At 36.2% G+C, this 18,182-nt stretch overlaps 1 protein-coding gene across 7 annotated transcripts in view; it reads right to left on the bottom strand.

The window, feature by feature from the left end:
- ATP2B1 (ATPase plasma membrane Ca2+ transporting 1) overlaps positions 1-18,182 on the bottom strand; it is a 128,493-nt gene that overhangs the window by 21,724 nt on the left and 88,587 nt on the right. For all 7 annotated transcript variants that reach the window (XR_005985183.1, XR_005985184.1, XM_041738069.1 and 4 more), the window contains exons 7-15: positions 16,376-16,414; positions 15,442-15,603; positions 13,572-13,786; positions 10,909-11,151; positions 9,347-9,588; positions 6,595-6,832; positions 1,780-1,959; positions 1,018-1,105; positions 540-646 (exon numbers count right to left, since the gene is read on the bottom strand). Coding sequence is in view for 5 of the 7 variants with exons in the window: in XM_041738069.1 (XP_041594003.1) it covers positions 540-646; positions 1,018-1,105; positions 1,780-1,959; positions 6,595-6,832; positions 9,347-9,588; positions 10,909-11,151; positions 13,572-13,786; positions 15,442-15,603; positions 16,376-16,414 (1,514 nt within the window). In the remaining 2 variants the exon portion in view is untranslated. The remainder of the gene's footprint in view (positions 1-539; positions 647-1,017; positions 1,106-1,779; positions 1,960-6,594; positions 6,833-9,346; positions 9,589-10,908; positions 11,152-13,571; positions 13,787-15,441; positions 15,604-16,375; positions 16,415-18,182) is intronic.

Raw genomic sequence — 18,182 nt, 5'->3', positions numbered from 1 at the left:
CACATACACACACAAAGACAAATACTTTCTAATTGTTCAAAGCCTGTCTCCTGCTTAAGAAGACCACTGTGTAAGTTCAGATCAGATGACAGATACTTAAATATTTTGCAGAGTACAAGGCAAATGATGATGCTATAGTTCTTTCAGAGTCATCTTCTAGCCAGATTTCACTGCACAGAATGAACGTGGTTACAAGCTACTCAGACTTATACGCCAGTTTAGGCGCAGATATTTTCACTCAAATTTTGAGGGACAGTGTATACAAGGCGCCTGGGTGCCTCAGTCAAAGTGCCTCACTTTGGCCCTGGTCATGATCTCAGGGTCCTTGAATCAAGTCTCTGTGTCAGGCTCCACCCTCAGTGGGAGTCTGCTTTTCCCTCTCTCTCTCCCTTGCCCCTGTCCACACTCATGCTCTCTCCATCAAGCTCAAAAATAAGTAAATAAATAAAAATTAAAAAAAAATCAATAGCAATCTAGCAACAAACAACTCAGCCAGAAAATTACAGCTGAATACTTAAAAATGTTAGTTAGGTTCCTACCATTGCAAATCCAACATCAGCTTTCTTTAGGGCTGGGCCATCATTTGTACCATCACCAGTTACAGCTACAACCTGGCGTTGTTCTGACACAGTGCTGTCAATTATACCTGAAACAAAAGTAAATATTTGTGCTGTAAAAATATCACCTGTAATTAATAAGGTGATTCTGCAGAGTACCTTGACCAGCCAGTTTTACAGACTTGAGGTTAAAAACAAACAAACAAATATAGAGAAATGAAAACTGCTGAGATGTTGGACAAGGACCCAGTCCAGAAACTAAGGTTACATTAGGAGCAATATCCTGTTTTAATGAAGATAATCACAGTTCACTGAAGGTATCAAAAGGAAATGTATTTCAGTTTTATTGGAAAAGATAATATCCAAGATTCAATCTATTATTCTCAATCTAATACTGCTTTAGGAAACAGAACACATTTCTGTATCAACAGATTGTGAGGTAACTGGAAAATCTACTCACCTTTAACCAGTGTATGTTTGTCAGTAGGAGATGATCTTGCAAGTACTCGAAGCTTTGGCCAAATCTTGTCTATCCGCTCTTGCTCAATCTATAAATGTTTGTGAAAGTTATAATGTACCCAAACCTAGTTTTATAATTCCCAAATTAGCTATCTGGCATATGTATCAGCAGTTCTCAACAGCGTGGTTAACAGACCAGCACCATCAGCAACTTGAGGGAACTTGTCAGAAATGCACATTTTTTATAGCAAGGCCCCAAGCCTATCATCTTCTCAAATCCTTTGGGTTGGGGACCTAGCAATCAATGTTTCTAAAAGGCTCTCTAGGTTACTTTAATGCATACTCAAGGTTGACTACCACTACTGTATATACATATCATTATAAGATCAAATTTTAAAAATCTTACCACTGCCTATGAAAATAAAAACTCCTTAACATAGTATAAAAAGTGCAGCATTTGAGTGCCCTAAAATATGTTCTATCTAACAGCCTTTTCAAACTCTTCCTCTCATACTTATTTGTATTATACTTCTGAAATTGACCTAGACTGGGGGGAGGAAGGGGAGTGCTCAGTCCCTTTAGGATAAATTTATCACTAGTCTCTTTCACTTCCTAAAACGTTAGTGTTCTTGCTTCTTAGATGTAGGCCACATTTCTTCACGTGTGATGCCTAACATAGTGCCTATTTAATGCTATTTGTTGAGTGAGATTCCTAATACATGAAACATATAGCAACATAAATAAAACCTAAAGAAACCCTTACCTCTCCTTTTTCATTTCGTATTCTTCGGTTGAAATCTTTACCTTCTAGGCATAGAAAATCTTCCCCGGGATGTAAAATACCACATTTGGTAGCAATCGCCCGTGCAGTATTAATATTATCACCGGTGACCATCCGCACAGTAATTCCAGCCCTCTGACATTTCTTTATTGCATCTGGTACCTGGTTTATTAAAAAAAAAAAAATCATATTATAAAGAAAATTAGTACTTCCAAAGGAAAAAAAAATCCCATTGAACAAGTAGTAATGCATGACTTGCATAGTCCCACACATAATAACTATTTTAATTTCATCTCAAGATACTCAGTATTTCTTGAATTACTCCCAATAATCTCTTCTCTTTTCTTTTACTGTCACAGTCCTAGTCCAGGCTTCATTTTCAGTTGTAGATCCCATTTAATTTGTTTGCATTATTTATTTGTAGAGGGCTTTTTAAAGTGCCCCCCTCCCCAAACATCATGCAATTCTTTTCTGGCTGGCTTTCTACCTTTCTGGTTTTACTGCCCAGACCACACCACAGTAAAATGTTGGTGCGTTCTTTAGGGTTGTGAGTGGCTCACTTAACCCTCCTCTCTTCTCTTCCACTGACATCTTATCTTCTAAGGATGTCTTTTCTTATTCTTGTAACTTTAAATGTCATGTATGTGCTAATAGTTTTCAAAACTACATTTTGTCCCACCTCACTGCGAGTGCTGCATTCCTAATTCCATCAGAGTAGTGGATAGTGGAATCTGGGTGTCCAAAAAGGATGATGTTTTTGAAAACCTAACAGAAACCTAAGGGCCACCTGACCTCATTCATCTCTCTTACCCTATTCATCTTTAAAGGGCAAGGAGTCCCATGGAGTCTACCTTAAACCTACCCTGTGCCTTGTCTCCTCTGCTGGTTGTTTCTACAGAAAGGGTTTTGTAAGTGGTATCCCTGTCCTTATGTTCCTCCTGTAAAACATCTGATGTACTTAATGACAGAATTATTTTTCTAATAGGTCTTCTTAAAAATACATGATTCCTCTACTGTTACACTATAAACTGCAAAGTTCTTAGTATAATAGAGTATCACACTTGAACCTCAGAAGTTTTCTAGATTTATCTAAAAATTTTCTCTACTACACAACTTGATGGATGAATCATCTATATACTGTTTGTGTCTTCGCTTCTCATGATTCCCTTTGCCTAGAAAATACTCCCGATTCTTCCCTAACCAGGAACTCCATACTGATTCCTTTCGAGCAAAAGATGCAAATGCAAATTCCTATAACATAAATGAGAGAAACACTGACAGTTACAAACCCAAGACTAATGCCTACTGAGAGCTATTTGGCTTTAGCCTTTACTTTATGGTAGAACAGACATCCAATGTTGACAGAACCTACCACTTGAAGAGAAAGCAGAAACCTACATTTGTGTACACTCTCTCAAATATATAATGCTTTAAACACACATACACACACACACCCCCACATGGTCCAAGGAAAATCTGACTGAAGGCTAAATTTGGTCTTGCAGGTGGATGGTTTATGACTTCTACTGTAAATACAGTTTAACTGTAATGTCTCTGCAAGCAGCTTTCATGGCCTATCTAGACAAAACTGTGTCTTCACATAGCACACACTTCTATTACTTAAAAAGAAAAATCAGTATTCAATTTTGAAAACATCAGTTTGCTGTATAAATGGAATATATGCTCTGTTACCTTATGAGATAAAAAGTAACCCAAAATTGTTCACCCAAGCACTCACTGATTGGGTGGTATCCTGAGATCATGTGGAAAAGGGGGACAATGAATAATTGGGAGAAACTGGTCTCAGGTTAAAACCATGTGACAAGTAATATTTAAGAAGGGCAAATTAACATTTATTAATGGCTCACTAACCATACCAAATACCACCGCACAAAGTTCACAAACCACTTCCATTTTTACAGATAAGAAATTGAAGAGAAGTCAATTATCTTGTTCAAATACCTATGCATATGCAATAAAGTTGGATTTATTCCAGATATCTAATTAATCAAAATCCTCTATATCAGAAATGCATAGTCCAGAATACCCACTCAGAGAAAGCTGCTTTATATTACACTGTCTCACTTAAGTTTCAAAATACCCACCTCATTTTGTGATACTAAAAAAAAAAATTAAGTGCCACTTTCATGTTTTAAAAAAGATGAAACTCTCCATCAACCTCAATGATAACAGCAATCTATTTTCCAAAGGACAAAGTTGTAGACACCCTGATTTAATACCACATTTAGGTAGGAGTTAAGCCATAAATCAATGTATAAAACTTTGGTTTCCCTTTGACCAAAAGTTGGTAAACATTACCCACCTGGATATTTCATCATTTCTAAATAGGCTTCTGATTCTCTTATTCCATGGGTAATGACATCTACCACTCACCCAGTGATGCAAGGAGACTGACTGTGCCTCCTCTATAAGACATCTAATTGTGGAGCTATACTTTCCTCAGGAAATTTCCCAGAAACCCTCATGTGACTATTCCAGCCTAGGCCACTTTCAGGCTACTAGGTCCAAATGCCCACATGACACATATTTGGATGTTTCAGACACCTCAACAATGTCAAAATAGTAAATCCCAACCCAACAGATTCATTCCTATTGGTTCTACCTCCATTTACTTTGAAATCATCCCTTTCTTTTCATCTTCCCTGCCACACTAAGTGTAGTGATATGTCATGATCATCTCTTGCTTGGAATCACTGCAATAATCTCCTGGCTTCCCTGCTTTATTTCCTCTATTTCTTACACAGTATCCAAAACAGTATTTTAACACAAATTATGTCACTTCCCAGTCTGAATTTTTTAAATTACTTCCCAGTGAGTTTTAGAATAAAATTCAGAACTCTCCTTGTCTTTTAAGACCAAAGGTAATCTTATCTACCCCTTCTTGTCTAGGCTTATGGCCATACTGGCTTCCATTCTATCTTTGAAATAGCTAATATTTCCTCATCCTTGGCCCTTTCTCTGCATTTTCTGTTCCATTTGCCTGGAATATTCTTCTTGCAACTGTTAATATGGCGGGCTCCCTTTTAGCCATCAGATCTCAGTTCAAATGTCGTATCCTCAGAGATTTCCTGATGTGGTCTCTCTCAAGTTAACTAATTTCACCCCCTTTGAGCACATCCTTTATAGCCTTTTCACACTTGGAACTGTCATCTGATATTACCCTCCCAATCCCTTCATAGGCCAGCCACAATATAAAGCCCCTGAGGGCAGGGACCAAGTCTTATTCCTTACAGAATATATTTTCACTTGGCATATTATCCAAGTACTTATCATTTTGTCTGTTTGGTTGTCTTACTTCTCCAGAAGACAAACTTCATGAGTATTTTGTTCACTGCACTATTTCCAGTTCCTAAAAATATACCTGGTACTACACATTGCATGTTGAATCAACTAGCTGAGAGTCACTGAACAAAAAAGCTGTTATTGCCTTTGTGCTTTTACTCATGTTATTTCTTTGCTCAGAATGAACTTACAACTGTCCCTTGTGGTCCAGTTAACACTGCATCCATTAAGACTCAGATCAGGTAATTAACCTCTCAGAAGTCTTACATGACCCCTTGAGTGGGTAACAGAGCCTAGCGGTCTTTTCAGTACACATGTTTTAGACAAAGACAGGATTTGAACATACTAGTTTAGTTCTGTGGTCCAGAGCTAACGTCTACATACCTCATTTTTTTCTTCATCTTGTTAATTGAGTAGTAAGTCACAGAGGTGAACATTAAATGAAATAACACACATAAAGCAGGTGGCATAGTATCTAGCACACAGTAAGAATTCAATAAAAAGATGCTATTGCTTTAAACAAAGTTGGGAACTCATGTTCTGTGCCTATATGACATGCTCTAAATAAATCTAACGATGTACTAACATCATGGGTTATATTTACATGTTTGTCCATTCTCACCCAAGTGTGACTTCTTTGAGGCCAGGGAATAGATTTCAAAAATCTTTATGTCTATGGTACCTTAGTATAATGCCTGGCACATAGCAGGCATAGTTACTCAATACATTTTAAAATAAATGATTTAACAAAGAAAAGTCGAGATGCATACTGTCAAATATGACAACAGGATGTTTATATTTAAAATAATAAAATTCAAAAACTCCATTTTTCAGTTGTACTAGCCACAGAAACTCAGTATTTACATGTGGTGAGGAGCTACCATAGTAAACAACATACAGAAAACTTCTATCACCATAAGAAAATTCTACTGAACAGGGCTGGTTAGAGACTGAAAACAAGTAACTTATTGCATCTATTATTTAATATAAATATCAATTGAAAGGGTCGCCTGGGTGGCTCAGTGGTTGAGTATCTGCCTCTGGCTCAGGGCATGATCCTGGGGTCCTGGGATCGAGTCCCACATCGGGCTCCCCACAGGGAGCCTGCTTCTCCCTCTGCCTATGTTCCTGCCTCTGTGTGTCTCTTATGAATAAATAAATAAAATCTTTAAAAACAAAATAAAGATGTAAAGGACTTAAAAATAAGAAAATAAGTGAATAAATATCAACTGAAAAACCCACCCAGTTCAAGGCGTTGTGCTAGGTTATGGTACTATCAGTACATAAGATCCCAAAGAGAAGTGGTCTAATTAAAAACTGTCAATAAGTAGCATATACATCACTAGCACTATTTTTTCACCTGTTTTGGATTCACCCAGGAAAAGAATAAGATCACAAACACCAAGAATGTACTAGAAAGCTGGTTCCAGTCAGTGCCTGGATCCCCTAGGGTTAAGAGATTCTGCACATGCAGAGCACAGAACGTTTCACCACCTCAGGTCTCACAGGGTCTTCAATCCCCACAACAGCAATGCACGTAAGGCCGGTGACAATATCATTTTCATTATCCCACTCTGGTTCAGGTTCTCCTGCTGGGAAATCTCTGAATGCAAGACATATGGTTCTCAAGCCTTCTGATGCCATCGGTTCAATCACTGTTTTTACAATATCATCACGGTCCCTTGGTCTGAATACTTTTGCCTCACCATTAGCACTCAAGATTTTGAAACACCTAAAAGGAAATGTTGAATCCAAACATCAATAATTAACAAAATTAATGGTTAATGCCATTTAAGTGAATTGGAAGGGCTAGAAATCATGGGATGTGACATCTGGAATTTAGAGAATTGTGTATGTTGCATTTCTACAGACTTAAATCACATTTGCTTTTTACCCTCCCCTTTACACAACAGTTCTAATCTTTATGGTTCTCATTTGACAGTTCTCCACTTTATCAGTTACTCTAGATATTCTCTAAACCTTTTCTTTTGGAAATGCAATGCTTTTAAATTTTCACAAATAATCTGGTTTCCTCTAGCGGCAGAGGAGAATAAACTACACACCTGCCCACCTTGGTACAGAATTAGGCATTAACTTTAACATAAAATACACAAGTATTTTTCTTTTAAAGTAAAAAGTCAAGTTCAATCAACCCCTTACCTGAGATGTTGTTTCATCACCTATATTGTTTTATATAACCATGAAAGAAAAAAATAACTTATTGTTAAAATAAGCATTCTACTGGAATGAGAGATAATGACAAAAGTTTTATTTTCAGTGACACTAACTACAAACTTTTAATTATGTAGTAAATTGAAGTCACACTATGTACACTTCCTATTTAAAGTTTATTTTTCATGACTCCTTTCTCTGCTGCTCTCCCTTGGTGATGCCACCTCCTCCTGCTTCTAGGTGGGGGACTGCCAAATCCATATCTTCTATTTTTTTTTTCCAAAGGTCTCCATCACTTTGAGGACCTCCATTTGGATGCTGTATCAACACCTTAAACCTACTGCATGCAAGACTAAACACTGCCTCAACATTAACATTCACATTAGCCCCAATAACTTCAATGTAAATCTAAAGTGTTTACCTGAACACTTCCTTTTGCCGCATCCACTATATAGCATCAGCTCCTAAGTCCCACTGTATTTGTTTTCTTAATGGTCTCCTAAACGTTGCCTCTCCTTTCTGTTTCCACTGCTACTGCATCCTTCTGGCTCTTACTTCAAGCTAGAGCCACTGTAATAAGAATTAATATCTGTCTCCTGTCCATCCTTCCTTTCACCCCAACCCACCTTACTTCCTGATATAAGAATTGTCTTCAATCACAGATTTGATCCTTCTACTACCTGATAAAAAAATACTCCAATTACATCCTCTGGCCCACTTAATTTTTCCTGCTTATTAGCCTAACGTGTAAGAGCCCCTACGACAAAATGTAAGTATTACTGTGGGACTATTTTCTATCAGACTCCAAGCTAGATGTTTCATATGCATTATTTTATTTCACTGTTGCAGTGTTGGTGGCCAAAAAGTTTGATTGGTTTTGATTCAGAATCTCTGTACGGTATACCTATCTGCTGTTCAGCAAGACACAGATGAGACAGATTTCGAATCTTTCACACTGACATCAGATAACCAAGTGTACAGTAAAGGGAAGAAGGCTCTCTGTGGCCTGTGTGTCACAAAAGCCCATTACTACCCAGCTGAACTGTGCGACTAGCCACCTCCCCAATATGGCCTGTGTACTCTCACCTCCTTTCCCTTATGTGGCTTCCTTTACCCTGATGTTCCTACTTCATACCAAAACCTATCTAAAGTGCCACAGCTTTCATATGACAATGATCTCATCTTAAAACTCTGCAACCATCTGTCATATGCTGCCTTTTCAGTAATTTATTTATAGACCTGTTTCGTAAACCTGTTAGAATATAATCTGACAAGTGTTCATCAAGATAACACTGGATTATAATCTACACAGAAGCAAATTAAAAATAAAGATATTTTAAATGTTATAATTTCAAATGAGCTCTAATTCACCAAGGCTGCTCTCAAACTGTGTTTTTAAATTCTCTACTTCTCCAGTGGATTTAAATAAACCAAAATAATTTTAACGCCTATAATAACATGCAACCATTAGGGAAATTACACATCAATATGTAATGTCAAAATTGAAACTACTCGTCTATAAAAGGACAGTAAAAGAGAAAGATGGCCATTCAAAATGACAGAAGATATTTAAATATGACAATGCAGCAGCATAAACATAAAACCTCACTCTGATATAAAAGAATTCTTAAGATCTAGTGTTCACGCTTTGCTATTCTAAACACTTATCTATAATTCATTCATCACATATTTCAAGCTCACTATCTACAATGTGGTGTTGAAGATCTAGACTTGAGTTTCCCTTCCCAGGCAGCCTTTATTTTTCATGATCCTCTATAACAACGGAATCCACATGTCTCAAAACAAAGATCAAGGCTTACTTCATTCTACCCAACTGAATGTAATGGGCATATTTTCCCTACAGCAAAATACTATGAGATAAAAGGAACCTAAGTACCAAAATGGCAGAGTAGCATGGGCAAGTATCTAGACAGCATTAAAAAATACTGAAAAGCTCTGAAGTCCTATCAAATGCCTGATGTGCACAAAAAAGGAAATAGCAACAGTAATAACATAGTAGGTATTCCATAAAGCAACTATGAGCAATTTATTCATCTAAGCATTTTACTCTTACTTTTTCAGAATTATCTCAGATGCACCCTTGCTGAATATTCGATAACTTCCATCTGAATTTTTCAGGACAGTACTCATGGACTTCCTAACAGAATTGAAGGTGTAGACTTTGTACAGTGCTTCTTCTGGTATTTCATTTCTAACATCCTGATAATCTCGTTTTAAATCCAAAAGAAGTCCCAACAAGGCACATTCAGTTTTATTACCAACATGACGAGGTAATCCACCCTCTTTCTCTGGTGGCTATAAGAGAAAAAGGTTTAGAAGCTAGTATCATCTTGTTTCTCTATGACAGTTTAATTTATAATGTAAAATAGAATGCGACATTCTAAAACAAAACTATATAGGAAATTTCTAGTAATATCAGCATTTCAAAGAGGGACACAAAAAGGTACAGTAGGAAGGATCTCTGGGGCGAGAATGACATGGATTCCAATCTCAGCCATGCCAGTTACTAGCTACGTGAATTTTACCCCACTGCTGTGGTCCTTGGCTTCAGCATCTGGAAAACAGGTGCACTTATGACCCAAGAATTATGTGAGATAAAGGCATGTAAAGTTTAAAGCTGGCTCCTAACACATAGAGAGATTTAATAAATTTTAATTCTTTTCCTTTTTCTCTTCCTGTTTTCATTGAACATTTATGTTGAGTAATTCAAAGTTAAGTCTACTATACAAGTTTTTAAACTTAAAAGAATATGCATTAAAATAAAGCACTGTTGCCTTAAATATATATAAAAGCTTTATTTCCTTCATAGAATCTTCACAAGTAATTGAATTATCACTACAGTTATAAGGCCAGATGTGATCATCTTTACTTAACAATTGAAGACAGTAAAGCTCAGGCTTTCAGCTAGTAAAAGGCAAAGCTAGATCTAGAACCAGGATCTGGTAACTTTTCAATCTAATAATCTAATTCATGCATATTTTTGCTAGACAACTTGTATTAATTCTGTTCATGGTCTTCATCCATAAATCACTAGAACACATACCAAACTCCAGCAATTCCATACTTTATGTTGCAAATAAGACTTTTAACTTGCAAAGTTAAAAATATTTTATTCTAAGGCAGCACAAAGTCTAAAATTACTTTATTGAGTTAGTTTCAAAAGGTCTAAAGATGAGCCCATTGGTAAGATCTACTAAGAAACCAAACAGAGAATACAGCAAGCATATATAAAAACATATTCATTTAAGTTAAAGTCTGGCTTCAAAATTTTCTTGAGAAAATTGAGTTTACTTTCTATATAGTAAGATAGTCTGGTCTTTCACAAAATAAGCTAAGAATTTAAAATTAAGAACTTGTTCTAGTTATAAGGCTTGAGTGTTTCTGAACAGGGGAAATTCACAATAAAGGAGGAGGAAAACACAAGTAAACCAAGTTTAAGCTGATCAACAGGTTTTACTCGTAACATAAATGGTATAACTATATGACTTTTAAAACCTTAACACATTCAGCTCTCCAATTTATATATAATATGGGTAGGTCTGAAGAGCTACATATAATCTATTATTACACATTTTAAAACTAATTTTCATATGTAAATTATTAAAGAAACCTTACCAATATTTTTGATGTATAAGCACAATTCACAGAAATTCCTGTTACAAGATAGGACAAAATATTTGGTGGAATAGCTTCTGGTTCAGGAATCTTTTTATAGTGTTTTTCATTTATGTAAGCTTGAACAACAGTCATTCTGTTCATTGTCAATGTCCCTGTTTTATCTGAACAAATAGCTGTAGCATTTCCCATGGTTTCACAAGCGTCCAGATGCCTTACTAAGTTATTATCTTTCATCATTTTCTATGGCGACAAAAAAAAAAAAAAAAAAAAAAATCACACACATACACACAACAACAACAACAAAAAAAACCCACTAGTTAAGCAATATATAAAACCAATCACCTCATTACATAAAATTGTAAAGTGCTTTAAATTAAGAACTAAAACTCCCAGCTATATACAGGTATACAGTATAAAGCACCAATTTAATACTGGAAGAATTTTACTATATTTGACCTACTTAAATAAGCTAAAGAACATACTGCCTTTCTGTAGTCTCAAATTTTTTTTTTTTTAACCAGTGCCTAACATAATCTAGTAAGTGAATACAGACACCTGCACTCATATGCAAATCATGTTGACTCTAAGCCTCCCACAGCCTCTGTGAAGTGTCTTCACATTATATAAGAGCAATGACAATCTGTCCTCCAAGTACAGAGGTACTTGAAGCATTGTAAAAGCATATGACATTTAAGGATTAAGTCTCCTTATAAAGTGGAAAACAAATCACCATGGAAAAAGTAGCTTTTATCAGTTAAAATACAGATTTGTGGGCATACGGCTGCCTGATTTTTTTTTTTTGCTCTAACAGACTGAGATAACATATCAAAACCAGAGTGGGTCATTTTTATCTTTTCCATATGCCAGTATACCTGGTATTCTCATCCTTATGATAATCTTTTCCTCTTATTTACAAGAACAAAATAGTTTCTAAAAAACCAAGAGTTTTCACAGTAGCCCCAAAAGGCATTTAAATGAAAATGCTTGATAATTCATTTTCAAAAATGTAGAATGGGTTAAAAACTACATAGAGCTATTTTACAAAGTATGTTCTGTGACTACTAATATGTAGGATACTGCAAAATTGGTTCCTTGAAGAAATAAATATAGGGAAGAAAGGTGTACCTCCCAAATTACTTGTGATTTGCATGAATGTTCAAGATTAAAAGAATGAAGTCCTACAGTGAAAAAAAGGTGCTCAATTTTGCACAGTACTAATAAAGGATGCAGAAAAAGAACAGTAATTAACAACATATGGGCTAAACATTTAATAAAAACTTAAAGAACAGTAGTTAAAATGCTCTTTATTCATTTTCTATTAAAGAAATATAAATTAAATCTGCCTATATCTTTTTGATCCACTGAAAAATTAATGTTATTGATGACTACTCAAAATGAACTGACAGAACTGATAAAATGAACAGTATCTAAAACTTGTCTACCCCAATTATTTCTAATTATTTCAAAACATCAAAAAAAGACAAATAGGTGATTACACTATATTTCATCACACTAAAACATTTACCATTTGAAAGTGAAAGATATTATATGCCTAAAGAAAATAAACTCAAACAGTAAGCAAAAAATATTCATATCATGATAGGTTTATTATAAAAATGTGTTGGAATACTGAGGATCAGAGCGCTAAAGCAGAAACTATGACTATTAATATTTCTCATCACCACAGCAATACTACTTAAGAATAGCAAATTTAACATCAGAAAATTAACAAGAGTAGCATTCTTCTTCCCCATTAAGTATAATTTTATCTGCTAAGCCATTTTGAGAGATCAAAATTGCCCTAGCTAAACCTTTTTAAAGATCCAATTCACCTTTTTCATATAAGATATAAAATTAATTAAAGTATTAGTCATCAACCAACTTCAGGTAAACAGTAGTGAGCAAAGAAGTCAAAGCTCATTTTTAGCATTCTACTTGGAAAACAAGAGCTGAGCTACCACGGGTAACACTGGAAGAGACTTGAATAAAGAGCAGGTAATTCACAGGAAGGAACAAGTAGGCCCCAGATTCTGTGACACATGACAGTGGGGCTGAAGAGGGTGACCAGAGAGAGACAGGTACTAAGATGAAGCCTGAGAGGTCAGGAGGGCCACCCTGGGTAGAATTTTTTCTAAGTGTTTTATGCTTAGGAAAGAATATAGCTGAATTATATTTTAGGAACAGGAGTCTGTCTACTGTGTGGAAGCTCAGCTGTGTTATGATGAGGACAGGAAAGCAGAAACAAGGAGGAACTTTGGACTGGAAAGAAGCCTCTTCACTGTTTTCCCACAGGTCAATGACAAGCATTCTTACTTTAATTATAGAGATGGGGGATAAGGAGGTGATGTGACTTGCAATGGAACTACCATACAGTGAAAATTAAACTAGAACTTTGCCTCACAGTGTTGTGCTTGGTTTTGTGTCAAGAATGCCCTGTGAGGAAGTGCACACTCTTGATGTATATAGACTTTCAACTTGGGGGCAGGGGCGGGGAGCAGCGAGGATGAGGAGACCCGTGATAGCATTTATAAAAGGAATTATAAATTTATGGAAAACTTCTACTTTCAGAACCAGAAAGAAAAGAGTAACCAGAGATGTGAATTTTCTCCACCAAGGAAAGTTTTAAACTTAGTAAATCCACTTAACCCTTTCCTGCTTACCTTGACTGAATACGCCAGCGAGATAGTGACCGCAAGGGGAAGACCTTCTGGTACCGCAACCACTAGGACTGTAACTCCAATAATGAAGAACTTCACAAAATATTGTATGTAAATTGGTGTGCACTCAGCAAGCCATGGTCTCTTCTGAACCCAGAATGTATCAATTACAAAATATAATACTAGAATGATAACTGTGATGGCAGACATCAACAAACCTTTCAGTATATTAAAAAAAAGAAGAAGAAGAAGAAAGATGCCATTATTTCAGTAGTCAGACACTATTCATTGTCAGGTACATATTAGCCACTGGAAGAAATTACCACTGGTTTGATGATACTTACTTAAATTTCTCTGAGAAACTGTTAACTTTTTTTTTTTTTGGCACCTAACTCATCATTTGGCATTGTCAGATTTAAATTTCTGCTTCCAAGTATAGCCCTTGTCCCCAGGAGCGCTGGTAGAAAGTGTGATTCCTAGACTTAACTGTATCTTCAGCCTTCTACTAAAGCTAAGACAAAATAATAGGCAACGACAAGGAAATACCAAAAGCTTAGAGTAAGTGGGTACTTTATATGCTGGCAACTGCTTAATGTTGAAAATAGAAGCTGGTAAAAATCTTATCAATGGGGAGACTTGGAATTAAATACTCAATCCTATGTTTTTTTATTAATAAAATAAATTCTCAATTGTTATTTTTTCATCTATCCTTAGTGCTTCATGTTTTATAAGCCATTTACCTATTTTGTGGACTATTTAGCCTTTTACAAATGTTTACTAAAAAATAAGACAAATCTACATATCTGCACCTAATAATCCAACCATTTTCCCCCATTCCCCCAAACAATCCACCCTTTTCCCCAACACTGAGGCAGGATTACCATTTGGCTATATATTACAAAAAGAAAATATTTGCTATTGGATAAACTTAATTAAGAACAGAAACAAAAGCCTCACTTTTTCAATATACTCCTAAGAAACAGAAGTATCTAATTTAAGTGATTTTAATAAAAGATGCTGATTCCTCCACTTGTTCTTTCACATTGATGATACTAGAGGGCATGCTCTGTTTTTAGCTAAGAGCTCTGCTTCTGCTCTTTGCCCCCCATAAAAAGTGGTTGTATTAACAGGTGTTTTGTAGTGAGGACAGCAATTTGGAAACTGGTCTCACCAGGATGGTGTTCTAACTAATCCATTCAATTTAAGTAATTTTAAGAAAAAAAATTTTTTCATCGTCAGTAAAAAGATGAGCAAAATGTGTGGTGAAATTTCTTATTAAAATATAGTCATGGGGTACCTGGGTAGCTTAGTTGATCAAGTGCTTGGCTCTGGACTTTGGCTCAAGTCATGATCTCAGGGTCCTGAGACTGAGCTCTTTATTAGGCTCTGTGCTCAGTAGGGAGTCTGCTTAAGGATTCTCTGCCCCTTCCTCTCCTTCTGTCCCTCCCCCTCACTCATACACATGTACTCTCTTTCTCTCCAATCAATCTTTCGAAAAAATAAAACACAGTTGAGTAATCTGTTCTGAGAAACTACACTATTAGCATTCTGTCTACTGCTCTCAGTTATCCTGAGAAATTCACAGATAAGAGTATGGGCTTGTGAACTGGGCAGTCTTCATCCTAACCTGACCACTTATTACGAGTTCCTGCCACATAAAATGGGGGATAAGAATCCCTAAGCTACAGTGATATTATCAGGATTTGTAATAACTCAAAGACCTGGTATATAATGGATAAAACTGAAAATATTTTTAACTCCCTCTCCACCCAGAGAGCAACAATTTGCAGCCTTAAGTGGGTCAAAAGATCATTTTCAAGCAGATTAGCATATTTTAAAAGCAAAACCCCTTATTTTCTTCTGTACATCATACCTGCTTTGCCAATCTGAACAGCCAGCTTTGTAAGTTTCCCTTGTAAGACAGATTTTTCCTTTTTTGGCAAATTTGCTTTCTTTTTGTCTTTTTCATCACCATCTCCACCTTCTTCACTCTTCAAAGGCTGCATTTCCATGGCTGCACCATCCTGGGCTTTTGCTAGATTTAAGAGCAAATAAAACCTCACTACATTTTTAAAGGCACACAAAACTATTAGCATTTTGAAATTATTTCTGAAACCAATCAGTTTCTTACAGAAGCTAGAAAAGATTTAAACATTCAACTTTGTGTGTGCATAGGTATATGTCTAGCCAGAGAAAATAAGACAAGAGTGACACTACTAGGCTGTGAATCTTCATACCAGATTTGAGAATGTTGTGTCAGGTAATAGGGATGAGGAAGAGGAAGAAACATGGGATCCTTAAACTAAGAACTAAATACCAAATCATTTCTCTTCCCCGCTGTTGTGTTTGATGAGATTTACCCCAAACACTATAAATCCCTTCCACATGTGACCATAATGTAGAACATTATGTGTAAACCATATAAATAGAAAAATGTACATGTTTACTGACCTAAACAAATGCAAAAAAAAAAAAAAAATCTAAGTTGTATATTTTGTTTCTTACACATTTTTCTTAGCAATACTACAGTAATCAATATTAAAAAACCTGAAGTGTTTAAATTGAAAGTTACCTACATCTGGATTTTTCTTAGCATAATACCACAAATCACAGTTAAAATCTTACTGCCATTGTAAAGGCAGCCCTGAGTAAGGCAGTGGCAGGAAGAGAGGTTAACTCAAGTTAACATCAACTGTTTACTTCCCCTGGTACCTGTATCCTACTTTTGGATGAATACAGTACATAGTAGATATACTTTTGGATACAATGAAAACAAGCTAACTGTACTTTTAGCCTTGTGAACTTACCTTTATTGCGATTCTCAATAGCTCCATCTTGTTTCTTATCTGTAGGAACAAAATGGGAATTAAAGCTTTCCAAAAGAAATGAAGACAGTCATGCTAAATTATGCAGAGGTAGTTCACATTTCTATAACAGAACTGTTACACAATGGTGTGCGCTCTTATAGATTAGAAAGCATTTGGCTTGTAATGACCTGCCTGCGTCAATCACTCCTAGGTCTTAACCAGGGGAAATACTCCAAAATGATTTGGGGCATCTGTACTTGTTTGATTTCTCCATAAAACTTTACTCTTTTAGATGCTGCAATGAACCCAAATATGGTATAAGAGGGTCTCAAACTAAATACACATGCAATTCTAAGAAAAGAAGAAAAGGGCAGGAATAGGGAAGGAAGGAGAAATGTCATAAAGACAAGAGGCACATGAGAAGGCTGTGAGGAGAACGAGAGCCCAAACTATGTAGATAGGAGGCATAAGTAAGTAAAATTCGAGTTATGAGGGTAAAGAATAGGCCAATAAGACTACCAGTTAAGGTATTCCCCAAATTACTTTAAATTTGGAGAAAACAAAGATGGGAACACCTGAAGCAATAAAGTAATCAAGGAAGGAATAAGTCTATGGTTTGGAGAAGACAGTATATTACTGAAAATAACAAAGAGGAGGCCTTCAGCCAATTTTTCTTCCAATTTCTCTATCTAGAAGAACCATCTTCAAACTGGGAAATGTGGAACAGAGTCAAGAAGGAACAGATGCTCAAGATAGACGAGGAGATAGTAAGAGAGAATCTAGCTACTTTCAGCAAGCTCTGAGTTCAGAGAGGGACCAGACAGCTACATTCTAGACTAGGCAGGAAACAAGAAAGATTACCCTGAACTGCTTCTGAGTAACGGCCAAAGCAGTTAAGGGAATGAGAGAAGGACTGAAATCCACAGATGGAAACATGGCCCATTCTATGAAGAAAAACAACACACCAAACAGAAACACAGTCCCGACAATCAAAAATGAGAGGATGCGACTTAGATGTTCATTCCTGGGAACATTTTTTACTGGATTAATGAAAACAGAAGTTTAAGATCTCAGGAAAAAACAAACAAACCCCAAACCATGCTTGTTAGATAAGATATTGTGGGGGTCAACAAGAAAGCTGCAAACTCCCCTTCCTTTTTAAACAGGGTCCATTGACCTTCGACTCCTATAAGTCAGGATACAGCACAGTGTATGGTTAAGAGCACAGACTCTTGAGTCAGACAAGCAGGTCTGATCTGTCATTTACTAGCTTTGTGACCTGGAGCAAGTACATAAGTTCTGTAACCTGCAGGTTACTCATCTTTACGTCGTTGTATGATTTTTAAGGATTAAGGAGATAATGCACATAGCATTCAGTAAATGGTCATTATTACTGGTTTTCAAATTGCCTTCCACTCCACTTTAAGAAACCTAAGGAAGCACAGGGAGGGCTATTGTGAGGACTGGGGCAGGAGAACTTAGAATGGGGGTCTTGCTACCTTCTCTTCCAGTCAGAACCTTTCAAGTATGTTTTTGTTTGAATGAAAAATCCTGCAACTGAAGACAAAACCCAAAGAACAAAGCATCCAAATATTAAAAGCATGGCTGTAGTTACAGCAAACCAAAATTTTAGCAAGGTTTTTGTTTTAGAAGATCTCAAAATACTTATGTTCAAGAAGGAAATAAGGGCTTACTATCCTAAGTAAAATTAAATAAATCCAAGTGGTTAAACCACAGTAAACTGCTGTCAGCCTAAAGAGAAAGAACTGTGGAGGAGCAATCCTGAGTGGGAGAAAGGGGTGTATGA

This window comes from Vulpes lagopus, chromosome 23 (assembly GCF_018345385.1).
Source record: "Vulpes lagopus strain Blue_001 chromosome 23, ASM1834538v1, whole genome shotgun sequence".
NCBI lineage: Eukaryota > Metazoa > Chordata > Mammalia > Carnivora > Canidae > Vulpes > Vulpes lagopus.
This window is presented reverse-complemented; position numbering and strand designations above follow the sequence as displayed.